At 33.1% G+C, this 21,184-nt stretch overlaps 2 protein-coding genes across 4 annotated transcripts; both read left to right on the top strand.

The window, feature by feature from the left end:
- Nucleotides 1-6,852: 6,852 nt before the first annotated feature.
- LOC100242272 (G-type lectin S-receptor-like serine/threonine-protein kinase SD2-5) lies at nucleotides 6,853-10,930 on the top strand. Its single transcript, XM_002282648.4, has one exon. The coding sequence runs from the start codon at nucleotides 7,841-7,843 to the stop codon at nucleotides 10,286-10,288; it is 2,448 nt and encodes an 815-aa protein (XP_002282684.1). The 5' UTR covers nucleotides 6,853-7,840; the 3' UTR covers nucleotides 10,289-10,930.
- A 983-nt stretch (nucleotides 10,931-11,913) lies between these two features.
- LOC100247405 (L-ascorbate peroxidase-like) lies at nucleotides 11,914-20,409 on the top strand. 3 transcript variants are annotated; one of them, XM_010650368.3, is made up of 11 exons: nucleotides 11,914-12,179; nucleotides 13,032-13,146; nucleotides 13,726-13,853; nucleotides 15,069-15,139; nucleotides 15,326-15,368; nucleotides 15,462-15,558; nucleotides 15,833-15,916; nucleotides 18,658-18,779; nucleotides 18,920-19,054; nucleotides 19,156-19,222; nucleotides 19,843-19,888. In XM_010650368.3, the coding sequence occupies exons 1-9, from the start codon at nucleotides 12,017-12,019 to the stop codon at nucleotides 18,931-18,933; spliced, it is 837 nt and encodes a 278-aa protein (XP_010648670.1). In that variant the 5' UTR covers nucleotides 11,914-12,016; the 3' UTR covers nucleotides 18,934-19,054; nucleotides 19,156-19,222; nucleotides 19,843-19,888. The 3 variants fall into 3 exon arrangements, with proteins under 3 accessions (XP_010648670.1, XP_059592236.1, XP_002282677.1); XM_059736253.1 differs by having other exon boundaries at nucleotides 18,658-18,788; XM_002282641.5 differs by lacking the exon at nucleotides 18,920-19,054 and adding an exon at nucleotides 20,132-20,409 and having other exon boundaries at nucleotides 11,916-12,179; nucleotides 19,843-20,019.
- The last annotated feature ends 775 nt before the right edge of the window (nucleotides 20,410-21,184 follow it).

Below are 21,184 nucleotides of genomic sequence, written 5' to 3'. Positions count from 1 at the left end.
TTTTTTTTCCTAAAGGGAACTCGTCTCTTGAAGAGACGAGTTCCCTTTACTAAATTTTTTTTTTTTTTAAATATATATATATTTTTTTACATGGAACTTGGGAACTCGTCTCTTGAAAAGACGAGTTCCTTTAGGAATTTTGAGGAATTGTTTTTTTTTTTTTTTTTTTAATTTGGGATTTTTTAAAATAAAAAATATATTTTTTAAAAAAATTATTTTTTTTCCTAAAGGTAACTCGTCTCTTGAAATTTTTTTTTATATATATATATATTTTTTAAAAAAATTATTTTTTTTACATCCCTTTAGGAATTTTGAGGAATTGTTTTTTTTTTTTTTTTTCTAATATATATATTTAAAAAAATATTTTTTTTTTTACATGGAACTCGTCTCTACAAGAGACGAGTTCCTTTGGAATTGTGTTTTTTTTTTTTTTTTTTTTTAATTTGGGATTTTTTAAAATAAAAAATATATTTTTTACATGGGAACTCGTCTCTTCAAGAGACGAGTTCCCTTTGGAATTGTTCTTTTTTTTTTTTTTTTTTTTTAATTTGGGATTTTTTAAAATAAAAAATATTTTTTTAAAAAAAAATATTTTTTTTCCCAAGGAACTCGTCTCTTGAAGAGACGAGTTCCCTTTAGGATTTTTTTTTTTTTGGGATTTTTTTTAAATAAATAATATATTTTTTTTCCCATGGGAACTCATCTCTTCAGACGAGTTCCCTTTAGTTCCAATTTTTTTTTTTTTAATTTGTGAATTTTTAAAAAATATATATATATTTTTTAATGGGAACTCGTCTCTTGAAGAGACGAGTTTCCTTGAATAATTGTCTTTTTTTAATTTGAGAATTTTTTTAAAATTATATATATATTTTTTTTCATGGAACTCGTCTCTTCAAGAGACGAGTTCCCTTTTTAAAAAAATTTTACCCGTTCACCCTCTCTCCTCTCTCCTCTCTCCTATGTGGCAAAAACTACCCTATATTTATAATAACTTCTTCCATTACAGTAATTTAAGAATAACTTTTTTAAATTACTGTACTATTGAGAAAAGTCCTAAATATGATTGGGAAGCATGAGATCACAAGAGTCCCAAGTGACAAGGTATGAAGATGTGACGTAAAAGTTAATTGGGCATGTCATAGTGATGATTGATGTGCCCACTCTTGAAATAAACCCCCTATTATATTAAATTTAAGCAATGAGACATCCATGGATACTTCTAAAATTATTAAATTTTGCTTATCCCATACATTTGTCACCATATGTAACTAAAGTTGTACCATTTATTCACTTTTGTCCTTTTTAAGTCATTATAATGACACACCAACTTGCAAGCAAAGTTGATCCAAACTTTGATTCTCACATTATTATTATTTTAATTAAAAAAATAAATTTTAATTTATTAGTTTGATCTTGGCCACTACTTTCAATTCCAAATCCAATGACCTTTGCCTCTCATCTGCCTTCCTGTTCTCAAAATCCCCATATTAAATAATATTATTAAATAAACCACCTTCAGAATCATGTGATTAAAGTAATTGGATTTGGGTTCATGGCCTCTAAGTGCTTTCCTTCTTCTTTTGTTGCCACCAAAATCAAGACTTTAGAGACAAACTATGATTAATTATTTATTAATCCTAGTTTGCTTAGAGCCTTCAAAGCTACTTTTTAGACTCAAAAATACGTTTAATAAAAATAACTTTTTGAAAGTTTATTTTAAAGTATAATTTCTTTAAAAACATATTTTAATTCTTTTAATTTATTTTTTTAAATAACTATATCGATGAAAAATAAAGTGTTACATATAAAAATCATTTTTAAAAACATAATAAATATGCGGAGAGCATTTCAAGTTTACGAGCAAATTTTTATTTTTAAAAACATTACAAATTTTTTTTCTAAAAACTATTAATAATTTATAATTATTTTTCTAATATGATATGGTAATGTATCATATTAGTAAAGTAGTACCATGTTTATATAATCATTGCTACATGTTTAAAAGTTCTAGTCCATGCATGACTTGGTACAAAATGTGTGCCAATACCCCACCACAAGAAAACTTCAAAATTTTTCTGATTTTTTTTTATTTAGAAATAATCAAATCCTTAAATGTAAATAAATTTCGATTCATGTGTCAAGAAACATTAATATATATTTTTCGAACAAATCAAAAGATAAATAAATCTCATGGTCCATTGTAACATTCCTAGACAACTTAGAGTGAGATGAATCATTTCACTCACAAAGTCTTCCTTAAGATCAAGATCTTCAATTTTTAATTTTTTTTAAATTTTTAAATAAAGTTAGGAGGCAGTGATTATTAAATAAAAAAATGAATAAATGATCCCATGTGGCCAACCCATAAAATGCTGTCACATTGTCCCATGTGCCCTAATAATAAATAATTCACCTTCTTTAATCCTAGAATGTGATGCAAAATTTCTGTTGTTGTTGATTTCTGCCATGTTTTTTGTGTATCAGACAGCTTATGCATGTTAGGTGAATAATATCACCTTTCTATTTATTTGTCTTTGATTTTGTAACAAAGCAAGATCCAAAAAAGACAACATATTTCAACGTAAATCCTTATAGCAATTGCCTCCTCTCCTCCATTTGCCTTGGGATTTTGTTTTGATTTTTTTTTATTTATTAAAATCACCTATTGGTTCATCCAAAATTTATATTTAAGTAAATAAAAATTAAAGTAGAATATTTAGGTTGTGTTTATTTTTTAACAGAATAAAAAAATTAAATATAATTGATCTGTTGATATCAACTAAAATAATTTAACTAAACCTATTCATAATAAGTTGATTTTAGTTATGTCGATTGATACAATATGTTATTTTTAGGTTAATAGGAAAAATAAAATATTTTGAATTTTTTTATTTAACCAAAAAACAAACATCATTTAGTACATACCGAAAATTTTGTTATTTAATACAAATCAGTTTTAAGAATATTCAATTTTCAAAGGTCATAAAGTATCATGTGTTAAAAAATATGATATGAATTTTGAGTTCAAATTCTATAAATTTAAATTTTAAAAAAAATTAATAGTTTAATATGATATTGGAATTTTGTTTTATGAGAGTTTGTGGATTTGAACCTTTTTCCACGTGTGGGTATGGAACCCCACGTGAGGGAGGGTATCACATGGGTATTAAGCTCAAATTATACAAATTTAGACTTTATACAAATTGATAGTTTTACATTATGATCCTATTTATATTGATTTTGAATAAGTGAAAACTATATTTTTTTTAATATCAAGAATAACTTTTATATCTGATTAGTTAATTTTATTAAAAAACCTTATAACTTATAAAAAAAAAGCTTAATATAAAACTCCGAAACATATTATTATTTTTAAAAACTATATTTTAATTTATACCAAAAGTTTTATTATTTAATAAAATTTTAATAATATCAATATTATCCTCTAAAAATTATAACTTTAGTTTCAACTTCAATTTCAATTTTCAAGTAAAACTAAAAATAATAAGTTATCTCATATGAAATCTCTACTCGTTTTTGTTTGTTTTAGTACAAATTATCTAAAATTTGATTCATCATTTAAAAAAAAATGTAAAAATCATTAAACTTGTTCAAATCCTTAGATCAATTCAGAAAAACAATTACCTTAATCATTAAATTTTGAAAATACAAGATAATAGTTTCTTGGATTGTAGAATTAGTGGTCCCATGGGAAGCAAAATATCAGGATCTTCACCTATCCCATATGAGCTCACGTTGAATAGTAGTATTTCACGTCTCTTGGATGATTATTTTGGTCAACCCATTGATTATTTGCTGGATGAAAACCCTAAATAAGTTTGATTTTCACAATAATGATCTATCACGGGATGATGAGATTTGCATACATTTTGATGCCTTGTCTTGACTGGCAGCTACAATTTTGTAGCCATCAAAATGAAAATTAGCAAAATTAAAGAAAAAAAAAAAAAACCTTCTAGAAGCTTGACGCCGACGGGCTTGTGACCAACCTCTGATTTGATTGTTATGTTGATGTTCATAAAAGTTTTCCTCTTTTATGAAAGTATGAAGACGACCTTTCTGGTGGGGAAAAATGTCAATCGAAGGCGGCTAGTCCGATGATAGGCATTAGGCACCCTCCCTCATTGCTTGTTTTCTAGGATTTGCTACATTAGTCACATGATTTTTATATTAAAAAAAATAAAAATAAAAATAGACAGACATTGATATTGTAAGGGAATACTACCTTGATGAATTAAGTGAATTAGACTAAAGTACAACTAGGGTCACATTTCGGATCCATGAGAATCCTTTGATAATGATTTTCTAAAAATGACTTAAAAATAGTAAATCAAATAAGTAACAATAGACCGCTTTAAGACAATGAGAAGTGAAAGAAAATACATAAAATATTATGTGTTATTATGACAAAATGATTGATCTACATGTATCTATTATTTACAACAATGTTCACGAACCCATCATCATTTCATAATTTTTTTCCCTTATGATCTATAATATTTATACTGATATTTTTAATAATTTGCATTATTTTATAAGAGAATTAAATATTATAATGATATATTAACATCAAAGGTAAATATCAAGTTGAAAATCGACTCTCATACTATTTATCACCCACTTATTTCTATATAAAAATTATATGTTTTGAGTCCTCTCTTAACCTAATGAATCGTCACAATTTTAAATCACTTTTACATTACATGCAAACATAACGCTCTCATCATAGAATTACAAAGCCAAATAAAAAAACATCCTAGGCAAATAAAGGCCCATATCCTCAAAATTTATATATATATATATAGTGTTAAAAACTTTTTCCCATATTCGATTGAGGAATAAAGTCAAAACTTTTAAGTTTATGAAATCATCCCATCTTAAAAACGTGTGTGTATATATATATAATACAAAAAACTTTTTTCTCTTATAAATATCCTATCATTCCTTTCATTGTACTCTCAATTATGTGCTCTCGTTAAATTATATATCTTTCATTTTTTATCACATCTTTATATACCTCGTGTAATCTTCACAAACTCATCATCCTGGTCTCATAATATTTTTCTTCTCATAATTAAAAAAAAAAACAAAATAAGCTTAATAACTTTTCTTATACAACGTATTATAATATTTCTAACACTGTTACGGTATTGTAATATTCGATATTTTTTATATCAAATACAAATTTGAGAAACTTTCCCTTAAACAACACTTAAAGCGATTTTCTGTGGACGTAAAAATCAGTCGTGCTTCACACTTGATCGACATGTCACATCAACGCAAACCGTACGATAAAATTGTGAACAACCCAGTGGTAGGGGAGATGAACCATGTGGCCTAGCTGAGCCGTTGTTTAAAGGTGGGTTGACCAACTCCTGCAAGGGGTGAAAGGCCAAAGAAAACAGGGGTTCATATACCATTAAAGAAAATAGTAAGGGCTATTGTTGGAATTAGAAGGTGATGAGGGTATTTGTTTTGAATAGCACCATCTCTCATAGACTATGTGGTCATGGGTGGCAGGGTTGGTTGCAGAACCTTAGACCTTCCCAAACTCCCATCCAACCTTTCATTTAATATTTTGGGTTAATTTCGTTGACCTCTCACATGTCATGGCTAAATATATCTAGTTGCATAAATTTGAAATTTCATCACAACACCTCATTATTTTGATTGAGAAGAGAGATAAGTGAAACTAAAATAATAATAATAATAATAATTAATTAATTAAAATAAATGAAATAATATTTGTATTTGTGATTATAATTTATTTTATGTTTTTTTTTTAAAAAAAGTAATCAATTTTTGATGTAAATGATCTTAATTATTTTAAATATTTACATGTATGTTTAAAAAAAATGATTTATTTTACTAGAAAAAAATAATGATATTTTAATCAAACCGTGACAAAAAATTGTGAAAGGTTAGCTTTCTAAAATTAGATTTTCAATGGTAATTTTAATCAAATAACTTAAAAAAATTTGATGAGGTATTTGATGAAATTTCAAGTTTATGAGGACCAAACTTATTTAACCGAAATTTCATGGAATGTAAATGAAATTAACCCTAATTTTTTTCTCCTGCCTTTATTTTAGACTGCCTTCTCTAAATTCCTGGTATAAATTCATTAATTTGTTTCTAATTATACAATAATCCTAAGATGAGAAAATTGATTTGACATAAAAGTATTTTTTGGAGTATGTTTGAATATAATAAATAAAAATAAAATTTATGATTTTGGTAATATCTTATATGATTTTTGAAACCCTATTTAAGAATTATTTCAAATTATTTTTCTCAATTTTTAAAATTTTATCAAAAATAAAGTTTTTATCTAAATACTAATAAATTTTTGTTAAAAAAGCATGAATGACAAAATTGCTGTGGATAAAAGTCCAATGTGTAAAAGCCCTTTTTGGAAGCAACCCAACTTTCAATGGAATTCTTATTTCAGCATAAAATGCAAAAATAAAATATTTTTGAAAATGAAAACATCTGTTTTGAAAAAGTATTATGATATTCCCAAATGAGCAGAGGTTGTTCAGACTGCTTTAATACCTTGATGGGTCCAATTTGGTTGCTAGCCCTTGACCTTCTCTACTCTTTCATAAAGCTTTGCATTAAATAATGCCAACTTGCTTTCAATTTGGCCACCCTCATAAACCTCCCCCATAACTATGAACTAAAATAATTTTAAAAAAATTAAGAAATAAATTTAAAATTATGTCAGTAAAATAATAAAAAAATAAAAAAATAAAAATAAATTCACTGTATAAATTATGCTTAATCCATAATTTGAGTAGAAATCATCTTAATTACCATACAATAGTTTCTTCAAGACATGAGGACTTCTGCTACAATTTGTATGACTCAGGTTCTAATATCAAACACATAAATTTATGGATCTGTCATCCATATACAAAGGAAGTCCTGTTCTGACAGCTCTTCGTGAAGCTTTTTGAGGTTCAAGCCCACCCAGATCTCTCCAATCTTTTGAGAAAAAGAACAACAGATTCCTATGATTCTCTTTGGTGTCAACATATATCAGGATAAGGCCAGACACCCATGTCTCCCCACCCACATGTTTCTGCAACCTTAGAAAAGAAATGAAGTGGGAGCTTCCTTTGTATGGTATGTGCTTTCTGTATTCCTTCATCTGAATCCTGCTCCTTTCCACATAATCCGCAGAGTTCCTGCAACTTCCCCCACATTTCATGCCCAAATGAAGAGTGCCCGTCTGTTGTCATTGTTGATTCTCTTCTTTCTTGCCTGAATTCTGCTGGGTCTTTGTCAGTTTTTTGTGTTTTTTTCTTTGAGTCAGAAAGATATAGAAGGTATGTAATCGCTGTTACTCAGCTTGCCATATCTCCTTATCTGCTTCCTTAGTTTTGTAATTTAGGTTTAATTTTTTCTTTTTTTCAGTTTCTGCAATTTTCTCCCATTTCATGGCGGAAGGAGTACATGTTAGTTTTCATATAGATCTCTTCTTTTGTTACCTGAATTCAACTGGGTTGTCGTTAAGTTTGCTGTGCCTGTGATTAATTTTGCTTAAGTCAGCTCAATATAGTTGACAATTTTGAGTTCTCTAGCACTGTAAATTTCACTGCACAGTTTCTGAAGATTCAACTGCAACTGGTTGGCTCAATTTCAAAATTTACAGTTTGTTTTCTTCTAGTTCAATTGTAAACAGTCTCTCCTTTCTCATCTTTCCCCTTCTGGTCCTTTTATTGTCAGAATTCGGTCCCTTTCATTCTCTCTGATTCTTCTGTCGCCACAAATCTTCCCAAGTTTAGCTGAATTTGGGTTCTTAATAGGTACAGCCATGGTAAGTTTTGGTCTCATTCATTCTATGGGCTCCTCCTTGTGTTTGTTTCTTCTCCTGCTTTCTGAAACTTGTATGGCTAGTGTTCAACGTCACGGGAAGGTTGAACCTGGCTTTGAAGGGTCTCAAATGAATTGGATTGATAATGACGGGCATTTTCTTTTATCAAACAACTCAGATTTTGCTTTTGGATTTGAGGCCACGAATGATGTCCAATTGTTTCTACTAGTTGTTATCCACCTTGCTGCTAAGAAAATAATTTGGACTGCAAATAGAGGGTCCCCAGTTCAGAATTCTGATAAGTTTGTATTTGATGACAAGGGAAGGGTGTTCCTCCAAAAGGGGAATAGGACTGTTTGGTCCCCAGATACTGCTGGCAAAGCTGTTTCTGCAATAGAAATGCAGGACTCAGGAAATTTGGTTTTGGTAGGGAATGAGGGTCAACCAATTTGGCAGAGTTTTGATCATCCTACAGACACTCTTTTATCCTACCAGAATTTTAAAGAGGGAATGAAGCTTGAAAGTGATCTTACCAATGATAATATCAGCTATTATCTCGAAATCAAGTCAGGTAATATGATTCTTTATGCAGGTTACCGAACTCCTCAGCCTTATTGGTCTATGAAGAAGGAAAACCTAAAAATTGTAGAAAAAGATGGAGACCCCGTTTCAGCGTCGATTGAAGGCAATTCTTGGAGATTCTATGATAGAAACAAAGCCTTATTGTGGCAATTTGTTCTCTCACAAAATGGTGATACAAATTCCACTTGGGCTGCGACTTTAGGAAGTGATGGCTTTATCTCTTTCACTACTTTATCAGATGGGGGAATTTCGCAAGTACAGAAACAGATACCAGGGGACTCTTGCAGTTCGCCAGGATTTTGTGAAGCCTATTATATTTGTTCCAGTAACAGGTGCCAGTGCCCTTCAGTTCTTAGCTCCAGGCCTAACTGCAACACGGGGATCGTCTCTCCATGCAAAGATTCCACAGAGCTTGTAAATGCTGGGGATGGATTCAACTATTTTGCAATTGAGTTCATCTCACCCTCTCTTCCAGATACCGACTTAAATGGTTGCAAAAACTCTTGCCTCAGTAACTGCTCATGCCTTGCATCGTTCTTTAAAAACAGTACTGGGAATTGCTTTCTGTTTGACAGTGTAGGAGGTTTGCAGAGCACTGATGGACAGGGTTTTGCTATGTATATTAAAGTCTCAAGTAGTGGAGGTAGTGATGTGAACCCTGGTGGGGACGGGGGTGGAGGCAGCAAGAAACACTTCCCATATGTTGTGATCATAGCTGTTTCTACTGTACTTGTAATTATTGGCTTAGTTTATGTGGGATTTAGATACTCAAGGAGGAAGAAGTCGCCTGAATCTCCTCATGATCATACTTCAGAGGAGGATAATTTCTTGGAGAGTTTGTCTGGGATGCCAATCCGTTTCAGTTATAAAGATCTCCAAACTGCAACTGATAATTTCTCTGTGAAGCTTGGGCAAGGAGGATTTGGATCTGTATACCGAGGGGCGCTCCCTGATGGGACGCAATTGGCTGTGAAAAAATTGGAAGGCATTGGTCAGGGAAAGAAGGAGTTTCGAGCTGAAGTTAGCATCATTGGCAGCATCCACCATCTCCACTTGGTCAAGCTAAAAGGCTTTTGTGCTGAAGGAAGTCATCGGCTTCTTGCTTATGAGTTCATGGCCAATGGGTCTCTTGATAGATGGATCTTCAGGAAAAACAGAGAGGGCTTCATGTTGGACTGGAACACAAGATTCAATATTGCATTGGGCACAGCAAAGGGACTGTCTTACCTTCATGAAGATTGTGATGCCAAGATTATTCACTGCGACATAAAACCAGAAAACGTGCTTCTGGACGATAACTACCATGCCAAAGTCTCAGATTTCGGTTTGGCAAAGCTGATGACTCGTGAGCAGAGCCATGTTTTCACCACTCTGAGGGGCACCAGGGGTTACCTTGCACCTGAGTGGATCACAAACTATGCCATATCAGAGAAGAGTGATGTTTATAGCTATGGGATGGTGTTGCTTGAGATCATTGGAGGGAGAAAGAACTATGACCCCTCCGAGATTTCAGAGAAATCCCATTTCCCCACTTATGCCTTTAAGATGATGGAAGAAGGGAAGCTGAGAGATTTACTGGACTCGCGGCTGGAGGTCGATGAAGAAGACGAGAGGGTGTCTACCGCAATTAAAGTTGCAATGTGGTGCATACAGGAAGATATGCATCAGAGGCCATCAATGATGAAAGTAGTCCAAATGCTAGAAGGCCTCTGTGCTGTTCCTCAGCCGCCCACCACTTCCCAAATGGGATCCCGATTTTACTCCGGCTTCTTTAAATCAATCAGCGAAGAGGGGACTTCATCAGGACCATCAGACTGCAATAGTGATGCATACCTCTCTGCCGTGAGGCTTTCAGGACCAAGATAACAGTTGCTCAAGAGTTCCATTCGAATTCAGAAGGCCTTCTTGGAAGATTAGTTAGGAGTCTTATACTCATTTTGATCTACCTTTTCTTGTATAATTTTTTGGAATTGTATGTGCTATAATCACTCAAATTTTGTTAACACCCAGTTCACCACTTGTTTGCTTAGGTGCTTGCTCTGTAAATGAAGAGTTGTAACAATGCTTCTGCTTGTATGAAGTGCCATGATCATTCAGTATGAGTTTAGCTGTCTTCTAGTTCTCTGTATAATCTGCTTTCAAGGCTCCAATCCACATATCCAATACATATTCCAGAAACTTGAAAGTATTTTTAAGGAAGAAAGATGTCAGGGATTCAAGTTATCAAGCCTCGATACGATTTTAAGGTGATATATTAAGGAGTATGAGGAGTGCTTCGTCAAAGACCTGACAAAGATGTGTAGGTGGAAGTGGAACATCAATACAAGACTATAGGGTAGTTGCGTCCAAACCAGGTAAGACTTAGAGGCTACTTTTAAAGTTGGTAGAATTTTATTAAGGTCAATAGACTTGTGGCCTTACATTGTTGGGTTGAGATATCTCTACGTGAGATTTTTTGTATTTAGTATCTCCCAAGTTGATGGAATATTTTTGAATTATCATGACTAATATCAATTCTCATAGAGCTAATTAAAAAACCAAAATAGTTTATTTAATTTAATCAATTTCACTTAGCACGTACGATTAAGGGTGTAAGCAAATACAAAAAAAATCGATAAACCGATCTAACTCAATCAAAATCGATCATATTAGTTCGGTTTTAAAAAATAAAAAAGGTCGGTTTGGTTTTTGATTTTCTTGTCTCTTGACTGATAAAAATCAAATCAAGCCGATATCCTAAAATTTATATATAATTATTTGATATTTGATAAAAAAATTTATATTAGATTCTATTAAAGTAATTCATTCTTTTTATATTATGATCAAATTAATTTTAAATACATTTAATATATTTTTAACATCAAATTCAAGTTAGTTTCAATTAATTTTAAAAATAAATTAAAAAACAAATAGAAATCTATAACTAGGTTTAGGACTAAAAAAAATTAATAAGTTAGGTCAAAATCGATTCACAAAAATTAAACCAAACTGATCTAAAAAGTTTGATTTAATTCAGTTTTTTCACTTCAAATATAATTAGTTCGATTTTTATCATATATAAAATTGATTATATTAGTTTGATTCATTTTATTTTTTTTAATCTAAAAAGTGATTGAACCAACCTTATTTACACCCCTACTTACAATCTTGGATTTAGACATGATACTTAGAACTTGTTGGACAAAGTGATTTTTTTAAAAAAATTATTTTTAAAAATGGATGAAAACAACTTCTATTTATTATTTAAAAACTATTTTATATTTTATTTTATTTTTAAAAATTGTTTTTAGAATAAAGTTTTTTAAAAATATTTTTTTATTTTAAAAAATTGAAAATTACTTTTAAATTGCCGTGTGAAACAGGCTTTAAGTTTTGAAAGTAATGTAAAAATATTTTTTATTTAATTAAAATTTTAGCATGTTAAAATTATCTACAATTTTCAAACAACTGGAATTTGTGGTGAAGCACATAGACTTGGGCCGACCTTATCCGCCATTTTTCCGTGGACTTGACCTCATCTGATCCTCTCACCTATCGACTTGGAAAAGACTCCCAGCAAATGGGGAAGCACTCTCAACAGCCCGTTTGTTGAAGATGGCTTCCTATGGCTTTGACCACTCTCTCCTTTGCCCACTCTCCCCATTCTCCTGCTCCGGCAAATTCAAATTTCCCGCCAAAACTCCACTCTCAACTGTCGAATTTTGTGCCAAAGCCTCCAAGTCTTCCTCCGTCGCCACCACCGCCATCGAAGATTCGAGTAAACACTATCCCTTTTGGTTTCTACATACTGTGTTTGGCTGCCGAGAAAATCGAAGAAAATTAATAATTCATACTTTTGTTTTACCTTTTCTCAGCCACCAAACTGGTTGTTAACGTTGTTTGGTTTTAAAATTTGAATCTCATTTTATGTGTTGGTTTGGCTTTGTGATGCAAGTCAGCCAAATAGTTGTATGATTGTATTAGACATGGTTAAATGGAGTCTTTTGAATAAAATAAAATATTTAAGATTTAGTGTTTTCTTTTCTTTTCTTTTTTCCTGCTTTTTCTTAGCAAACGATTAAGGCATTTATTAAATTGTTTGCCTTCTCAATGGAATTTTTATGAAAAAATATTCTCAATCCCAGCTGCATACTTCTTAAAATGATTTGAACTTCAGAAATAGTCAGACAATGTCTCAAGTGGAAAAATTGTCCCTTCTAATTTTTACCTTGTTGGGGTTAGTTTTCCCTTATATTCTGTTGGTTCCAGAGAAAACTCTGGAGGATAAATTTTGAGTTTTAGGTTTTGGTTGTTGAGTTTCTTATGAAAAGGAAAACCTCTTTGTGAGCCAAATAATGATACAATGTGTAATGGGTGATTGTTTCCTTCCTTTTGGTTTCTCAGCAACTAACATGACATTGTTTCAATTATTTGTATTTTTTCTGAAACATTCTTCCTTTTCTATGCTCACATTCTTGGGTCAGTTTGGAGTTTTAAACATAGTGGGTTGATTATAAGAACTTGTTAGGGTTTCTGAATTTGCCATTTTAGATTCTTCATCATGAAATAGGAAAATAAAGATCTTCATTTTGACTTGTGTATTTATTGTGTTTGTTTTATTTGATCACAGATCAACCCTGCTTTGATGTTTCATATGGACGAAGGGAACTTATACTCATAGCCACACTACCATTTCTTCTTCCCGTGCACGAGTCTATGCAGAAATTTGGTGTAAAGGCTGCAGAGTAAAAATTAAAGAAAATCCTGCTTTTCCCAAATTTTATTACTTCAGTTTGAATAATGGCTTAATTTGAATGAGAAACAAGTTATTTATTTACTGTTATAGATGGCTCAAATAGATGTATGAAATATCACTTCCTTGGTGTTACTTAAAGTAATTCCACTGGTCAAACGGCTATAGTTTGTAAAGGCTTTTATGAGCACCCTTTGCTGTGGGCTTATGGGAGCTCCCTCAAAAATTGGTCTTAGTGCCATAATCTAATCCACATACCACATCATGATGTCAGACCTGGCTCTAGGTGTTCAAATTTTACATTTGGGACCAACTCGTGGTCCTTAAATGATACCACGGTCTCCATTAAGAACTATGCCAAAATCATGCTGATGAAAGTGAAAGCTTGTAGTGTGACCATGGAAGCACCCTCATGGTAGCCTCCTCCTCTCTCATTATTGCCTACTTGCTTTTGTTTGTGTGTGTGCGCACGCATACATGTGTGTCATGTGGAGGGTGGGATGCATTAGGTTTACAATTGTAGGCATTTTGTGTTACTTCATCAACTTCTTTTCCTGAATTGACATTGTAGGTTAGGTACTACTGAATATCTGCTAATGAAAGAGGAGGTAAGGAAGGTTTTGTCGAAGGGCAAGGCTGCTGGTGTACTTCGCCTTGTTTTTCATGATGCTGGGACCTTTGAAATGGATGATAATTCAGGTACTTCTTTGGTGGTAATGATGTTGGGAAAAGATGCTGATGTTATGATAATATGTTTGATGCTTATGTTATCATATACTTGGTGTGGCCTGCCTTTAAAACACTTTATTCATTTTAATTTAAATCCTTTGTCTTGTTAGTCTTAACTGTTGGACCTAGTTTGTTTGCATTAAAAATTTCAATTTGGCATTCAGGCTAAGTTGGTTGATCTGAACTTGCATCATATTATATAGGTTCTTTAAATTTCAAGAACTTGAAACACCCAATAAATAATTGATGAATTTCCTGGATTTCATGATGTCAGACTAGCCACAACATCTAACCATGAAAGAAACAAAGAAAATAGGGCAAACAATCTTACAAATAAACAAGACTTTTGTTATTCAGCGGTGCATATACATCCTTGGATGGTAGGAGAACAAATTTACTATCTTTGAGAATTAGGATTGTTAGAGTCTCTCACCTCTCCTCTCACTTTTTGACTTCCTTCATTTGCTAAGTACTAGAAGATCCTCAATGGGACTCTGGTCAATGCATCAAACTGGATCAATTAATCCATTTCTTCATGGTATGTGACACTGTAATCTTGTTGGTGTCTTACATTCATGGAGGCTGTGGTGGCATTCACCTGCCCAATGACATATTGTGTTTTGCCTTCTTGTCTATGTGCTACTTTAATACCTCCCATATGGCACTAGGTGCAATTCTTAAACTAGCCTGACATCCCTGGACATATCTCTTCTAGTTACCACCAATCAAGGCTAGTGAAGTGAAGGTGGCAAAGACCTATGTGAGCGTTATTGAAAAGGCCCCTTACTATGAATAGGTTATTTAAATAGGGTATTAGAGGCTTATTAATAACAAAGAAAGATTTTCTACAATCTTAAGCAGGCTAATTGCCATTAAACTACAAGATCTTATTTCAGTTGTCTCATAGAGGCACTGAATGGGAGTGCCTATTAATCATGAGTCATGACTCTCATTGATGCAAAGCCGTGGTAATAACTGATTGTGGGACAAAGAGCACTGAACTTTTTGTGGTTGAAATGTTTCCAAATCAAAATTGTGATATAAGATTTCATGTTCCATTTTTTTTATGTTTCATATTTCTATTGGTTCTTAGTCCAATTATTATTTGCAGTTCATCTTTTGTCAAATTTCTATTCATTTTCTTGTTCCGTTGTCTAGTGATCTGCTCTGTTATTTCCTCTGCAGGTGGCATGAATGGTTCCATTGTGTATGAACTTGATAGACCAGAAAACACAGGTCTAAAAAAATCTTTGAAGGCATGCTCTATGATAAACCTTTTGTTTTTTATGCACATAATTTGTGTCCACATGCATCCAGCCATCTCAGTATTTTTCTTTTCTCATGTTTCAAAGTTCTAAAATTACTTGAACATATATCCAGACTGGTCAACTTTTATAGGATCTCCTACCAGCTAACTCCTAGGTGGATGCATTGTTGTTTAGATTCTAGAGAAAGCGAAGAGTGGAGTGGATATGGTACAACCAGGTTGTTGTTTTCTGCAATGGCATCGTTAAATCGTCTTAATGTTAATGGATGATGCAATCAGAAGCTAACTTCTTATGTTTGCTCCTTAATTAGTATCATGGGCAGACATGATTGCTGTGGCTGGAGCTGAAGCAGTTTCAGTATGCGGTGGTCCAAAAATCCCAGTTCAGTTAGGCAGATTAGACTCAATGTAAGGGGCAACCTTTTAACATACAATTTGACAAGGAATACAACTTACTTAGCTCAATTAAACTGGGTATCTTAAGATGGTATATGTAAATAATCCTCAAACTTGAGCTTTGAATGCGTATTGGAGTTATTAACCAAGCATGGCTAATTTTGGTGGAAAAACTGTCAAAATTTCTCTCTATCAGCCCTGCAAAGTTGCTACTCAACATTATAGAACTTTGAAGAAAAAAACATGGAGTTCATATCTTAAGTAACTACTTTTGTTTTCCTTATAGGGCACCTGATCCTGAAGGGAAACTTCCTGAAGAATCTTTGGATGCTTCTGCCTTGAAGCAATGCTTTCAAAGAAAAGGCTTAGCGTGAGTTCACATATTTAACATATATTCTTAATTCACATGTTTGACATATAAAAGCTGTTTAATAAATTTTTCTCTTGTTTTTATAATGAGCTCAATTAGAATTGCTATAAATAGTAGTATCCTAGTGTTCCCAACCAGATCTTATGCCCCCATACAAAATAATTTTGTTGTAGAACACTGATGTTAATGATTTAGAAACTCTTCTTTATTATTAGATGAAGGCTATCATTTTTATCATTATCTTTTTAGATTATAAAACTGTGGCTTCCTGATTCTCTTGTTGTTACTTCATTTTTTTCTACTTACCCACTATAATTCTAGCACCTGCATGCTGTCAAGTGATTGGTTCTTATTTCTTATATCATGGTTTGACTCATTTATTTCTGGAATGGACCTGACATTTATTTCTTGAGATCTGAATAGATCATTTGGAAAATAGTATAATACCTCCAGCAGTATCAGTTGTGCGATGTTTGAATGCCAATCTCAATTGTTGAATTTCAATGATTAGGATAGCTTCACTTTCACGCTATGGTCCAGGATCCAACCCCTGCCATTTCTCCAAGCATGAAGGAGGAAGTTAAGCATTTGAGAAGTTCTATGGTATCGAAGTGGTATGATACCTCCAACAATCTCAGCCATTCGATGTTTTAACATCAATCTCGACTGTTAGAATTAATGACTAGGTTTAACTCACCTTCATCATGGTCTATGGTAAGGAGGTATTGTACTTCCACTGTGTGGTAGCATGACCCTAAGCATTTCTAAGAGCTTGTATAGTTAGCTTTTTAATAGAAGCATGAAAACTCTCATTTTTATGTTTGGTCTTTAAGCTTCAGCATTGTTATCCACTTTCTTTGACAGCCTCCATTTCCACACATAAAGAATGGAAAATGATCTCTTTAAACTTCAGGGTAAGAACCTTCATGTAAAATATTCTTCTGTTCATGTCTCTTCAAATGCTCCAGGCCACACAAATGGGGGGTTTCCTCCATTTCTTCCTTTCCTTTTGAGTAAATTGTGAAGCCACACCATCTTCATTTCTCCCTATTCTCCAATAACAAGTGTTAGCCCAAGGGTTCTCCTAATCAGGTTTCGATGATTACAAACCATAGTTAAGTTATTAATTGGTTTGAATTGTAAAGAATCTCAGGTATTAATTTGGAAATTCATCAGGACCTAATGGATACAATATCAAGACATTTGGAAGACCTTTAATCATAGGAAACAAATGTAAGATGAATGCATGGGTGCACTTAGGTTTTACATATCATTTTATGCATCTTTGGAAAACTCGGTTTATTCTTTAAAGTTACAATTTCATTAAAACCCAAGTTTTATCAAATGTACCTTAGGTAAAACGTTTCAAAATTGGCATATTAATTTACCTAAAGACCTTGCCTAAGTGTTAGAAAAGAAAAGAATAGAAAAAGATAGGTTTTCGGGGCCAAAAGGTTGAATCTATCGAGGCACTGGGCCAACCGGCTCAACTGGCCAGGGCACCGGTCGACCAGTTCCCCTTGCCCGATCGAGGTCCAGTCAAGGAGTGCTAAAAACACTCTCTCTCATCCAGTAGTCTTCCCTTCCCGGTTGAGGTATCCTTCTTCCTGGTCGATCTCTGGTCGCGGCCTGGTTGAAGTAACGGTAACCTGCCAAAACATTAAATGCTCCAACGGCTAGTGAACCGGTCGACCCCCAACTCGACCGGTTGAGGCTGATTTTTGTTTTTCTTGACTCTCGAGGTTAGAAACCTATAAATTGAGAGCTCCACTTCATTTATGACTTAGAGAACACTTGCATTTAATTGTCTACCTACTTGTTCTTGCCTTAAAAGCTCTCGTTTCTTTCTTGGTGCATTAAATCTTCACTTGTATATCCTTTAGTGCACCTTTGTGTTTCATCCTAGCTTTGATTTGTATTTGAGCCATTATTGAGCTAGGTTGAGAGAAGATCATTCTTGTAAAATTGAGTGTTAAAGCCTTCAAGTCAGTTGAATCTTGAAAAGATTGTGTAAGAGCCCTTTGGAGCCGGAATCCAAGTGTAAAGAAGATTAGAAGCTTGGTTGAAGCTTCAAGTTAGTGGAACCCTCACTTGGTTAGGAGCTTGAGGAGAGTGAACGTAGGCAAGGAAGTGCCGAACCACTATAAAATTTGAGTTTGATTTCTCTAACTCTATCTCTTTATATTTGCTTCTATTGTGCTTGGATTTGTTGTGTTGAAAAAAATTTTGAAAAACACAATTCACCCCCCTCTTGGGTGTTTTTCTCATTTAAGATTAACCTTTATTTTCTCAACAAGGATAGGTATTCTTTTGGTGGATGGCTGAGTTGTATATTTATTCCACAAGTGCTGCATTAAAATTAAGGTGTTTTTGTAATGCCTATATCTAAGCTATATTGCTTACTAATCGGTGAAACCATATCAAATTGTTTGTTACATGCTGCAGTACTGTGCCCATGATGTTTAAGATATGTAGGTTTGGCAATTCTGACTCTTAGATTCATACATGCACTCAAAGATCTGCACCAATGTAGCATAGTTTAGAAATTATGACTACTAGAAACCAGTATGGTGGTTAGTGAGTTGTATATATGAATGAAACCTGTCTAGTCTGTCAGAAACCAGTATGGTGGTTAGAGGTCTTATGTCTCAGGCATGTTTTTCCATAATTAACTTGTCAGAGATATCTTGTTTTTAGACTTACATGCATGATGCTGTGGTTTTTTTTTTTTTTTTTGGCAGAACACAAGAACTTGTTGCATTATCTGGAGCTCATACTCTTGGAGGTAAAGGTTTTGGAAATCCCACTGTTTTTGACAACTCATATTTCAAGATACTTCTGGAGAAGCCATGGAAGTCTTCAGGTGAATAATGTAATTTGCTTGTCATTATATCAAAGAAATGTCTTGGAAATATGCTGGTCAAAGGGACTTATAGGAGCAGTATTGGTTCTACTAGCTGCCTGCTGAAAAAGGAATTTTGATAAATGATATAATTGGAACAGGGGAAGCAAGATAGTGATTTGGAAAGCCAGGAGAGAACTCCAATACTTATGTTTGTTCAAGTGAAAAATGCTGCTTTCTTTGTCTAAAAATAGTGGCCATTTACCTTATCAGTTTTGCTGTCTCTGATATATTCTGTATGTATCCGCCTACAGTATTTCAAGTGCATCAGTTTGCTCTTGTTCTTATCAATTTCTTTGTTTCTCAAATTTCATACGTTGATTCTATTCTGATGCAGATGGTATGTCAAGTATGATCGGGCTTCCTTCAGACCGTGCACTTGTTGAGGATGATGAATGCTTGAGGTTGTTCATCTTCAAAAACCTTCTAAACTTGCCCTTACTCATGCATCATGATATTTTCTTTTCCCTTTTTCTAAGCCCTCTGATTGGGGTGGAAAGAAAAATTCTGAAGCATGCACAGTTCCATATAAATCATTTGATTGGTTCCCACTTAAGATGTCCCTTTAATTACTAAGCATGGTTGCGGATAATCCAAGGAAGTAAATGGAATAGGTTAATACTTCTGATCAGGGCTCCTCTTTTTGTGTGTGTGGACAAAATTATATGATTTGATCATGGTAAGGTTGACTGCAGTTTCCTGACTAAGAATGCCATTGCTTTTTGTCTGCCCAACCAAAGTCATTCTTGGAAGTGTCCCAATTTATTGAGAATTTCCTCCCGATTAACTGAAGCTTTCCCAGCTTTCCCAGCTTTGAGTAACTCATGAATCCAAATTTGTTTGTATAATGAGCCTGATGCGGATGGCCCAACACAATGATTACATGTGTAGAGTGTTCCATAGTGGGATTCATGGTGGCTTCCTGCTGATATAATTCCTAAGTAATCTCATTTTACTTTTAGAATATTCATGTTGGCCCATTTATCTTTGTTTCTCAACTAAAAGCAACTTATATTATGGACAGATGGATCACAAAGTACGCCAACAATCAGAACATGTTTTTCGAAGATTTCAAGAATGCCTACATCAAACTTGTGAATTCTGGTGCAAGGTGGAAGAATTTATGATTATTCCTGAACAACAACGTTTCAACAGAACTCAAACTCATAACAGAGGCTGCCTCCACACGGTATAATGAAAGGTATTCTGGAACGATTATAATTTTGTTCATTCCTGTCATTTGAAATACATGTATTACGCGTATCACAGAAATAAACTAACATTAATAAGTCGAAATTTTTTCGCTTTTTCAGGAAGCTAGAAGAGCTGGAAAGTGGTTATTAAGCAAGTATCCATATTATGCAGCAGAGTGATGGTATGTACCAATCTTGAACCATTTTTGATACCCACTTGAATTGAGCTACTAATCTTGATTGTTATAAAGGGTTTTGAATGTTGTCCTTGCCCACAAGAAAAATGAGAATGTCTTTTCCCACCAAATATTTGGTGCAGCATTTAGTAAACAATCATACCTATGTGCACATGCTTTTATTATTATTATTATTATTTTGACCTTTTTTTGCATTTAGCAAACAATTATGTCCATGCCCACATGGTTTTATTATCAATTTCTGAACTTTTTTGTCTTAGGAAGAAACTAGGAAGAGCTCTTTTTCATGGCCCTGAACCCTGATGGAAATGGCAGTCAATTCTAGAAGTCCTGATACAAATCCCTAGTGAAATCTATTTGTTAGTTTTAGCAGGAGCCATTGATAACTCTTTTTATCTTAATGGCTCCGAAACTGGCTCCATTGAAGGGGTTTTGGTGCTTCAGTCACCATCAATGTTGGAATCTATCATAGTCCGGAAGTCATTTAGATGAGACTTAGCAATCTCTTCTGCTTTTTTTATAGCTGTCTTATTTGTTTTTGCACTCAACCCCAAATGTAGATTTGAATCAAAACCAAGGGAGTGGGAGCCAGCAGCCATGGATCAGCTGCGGGCTAGCTTGGGAATTTGTTATTTATAAAAAGTTTAAAATAAAAATAAAAACATTGGAAAATAGTAAGGCTCTGTTTCATGACTAACCGTTTTTAAAAATAGTTTGTGTTCTCCATAACAAAAAGAAAAATGGGAAAACGCTTTTAGTCATCATAAAACAAAAACGGTTTTATGTCATTAAAAATAAAAAACATGATGTTTTTAGTGAACATTTTTTAATTGTTTTCACTCATTTTCTAAGGGATTTTTTGAAAAATAATTATACAAATATGAAAATTGATTTAAAAATAAAGCACTATATATAATTTTTAAAACATATTTAAAGACATAGAAAACAAGTTGAGAATATTTTAGGTTTCCAAACA

The sequence above is a fragment of the Vitis vinifera genome, chromosome 4 (genome assembly GCF_030704535.1).
Source record: "Vitis vinifera cultivar Pinot Noir 40024 chromosome 4, ASM3070453v1".
In the NCBI taxonomy this organism is placed as follows: Eukaryota; Viridiplantae; Streptophyta; class Magnoliopsida; order Vitales; family Vitaceae; genus Vitis; species Vitis vinifera.
This window is presented reverse-complemented; position numbering and strand designations above follow the sequence as displayed.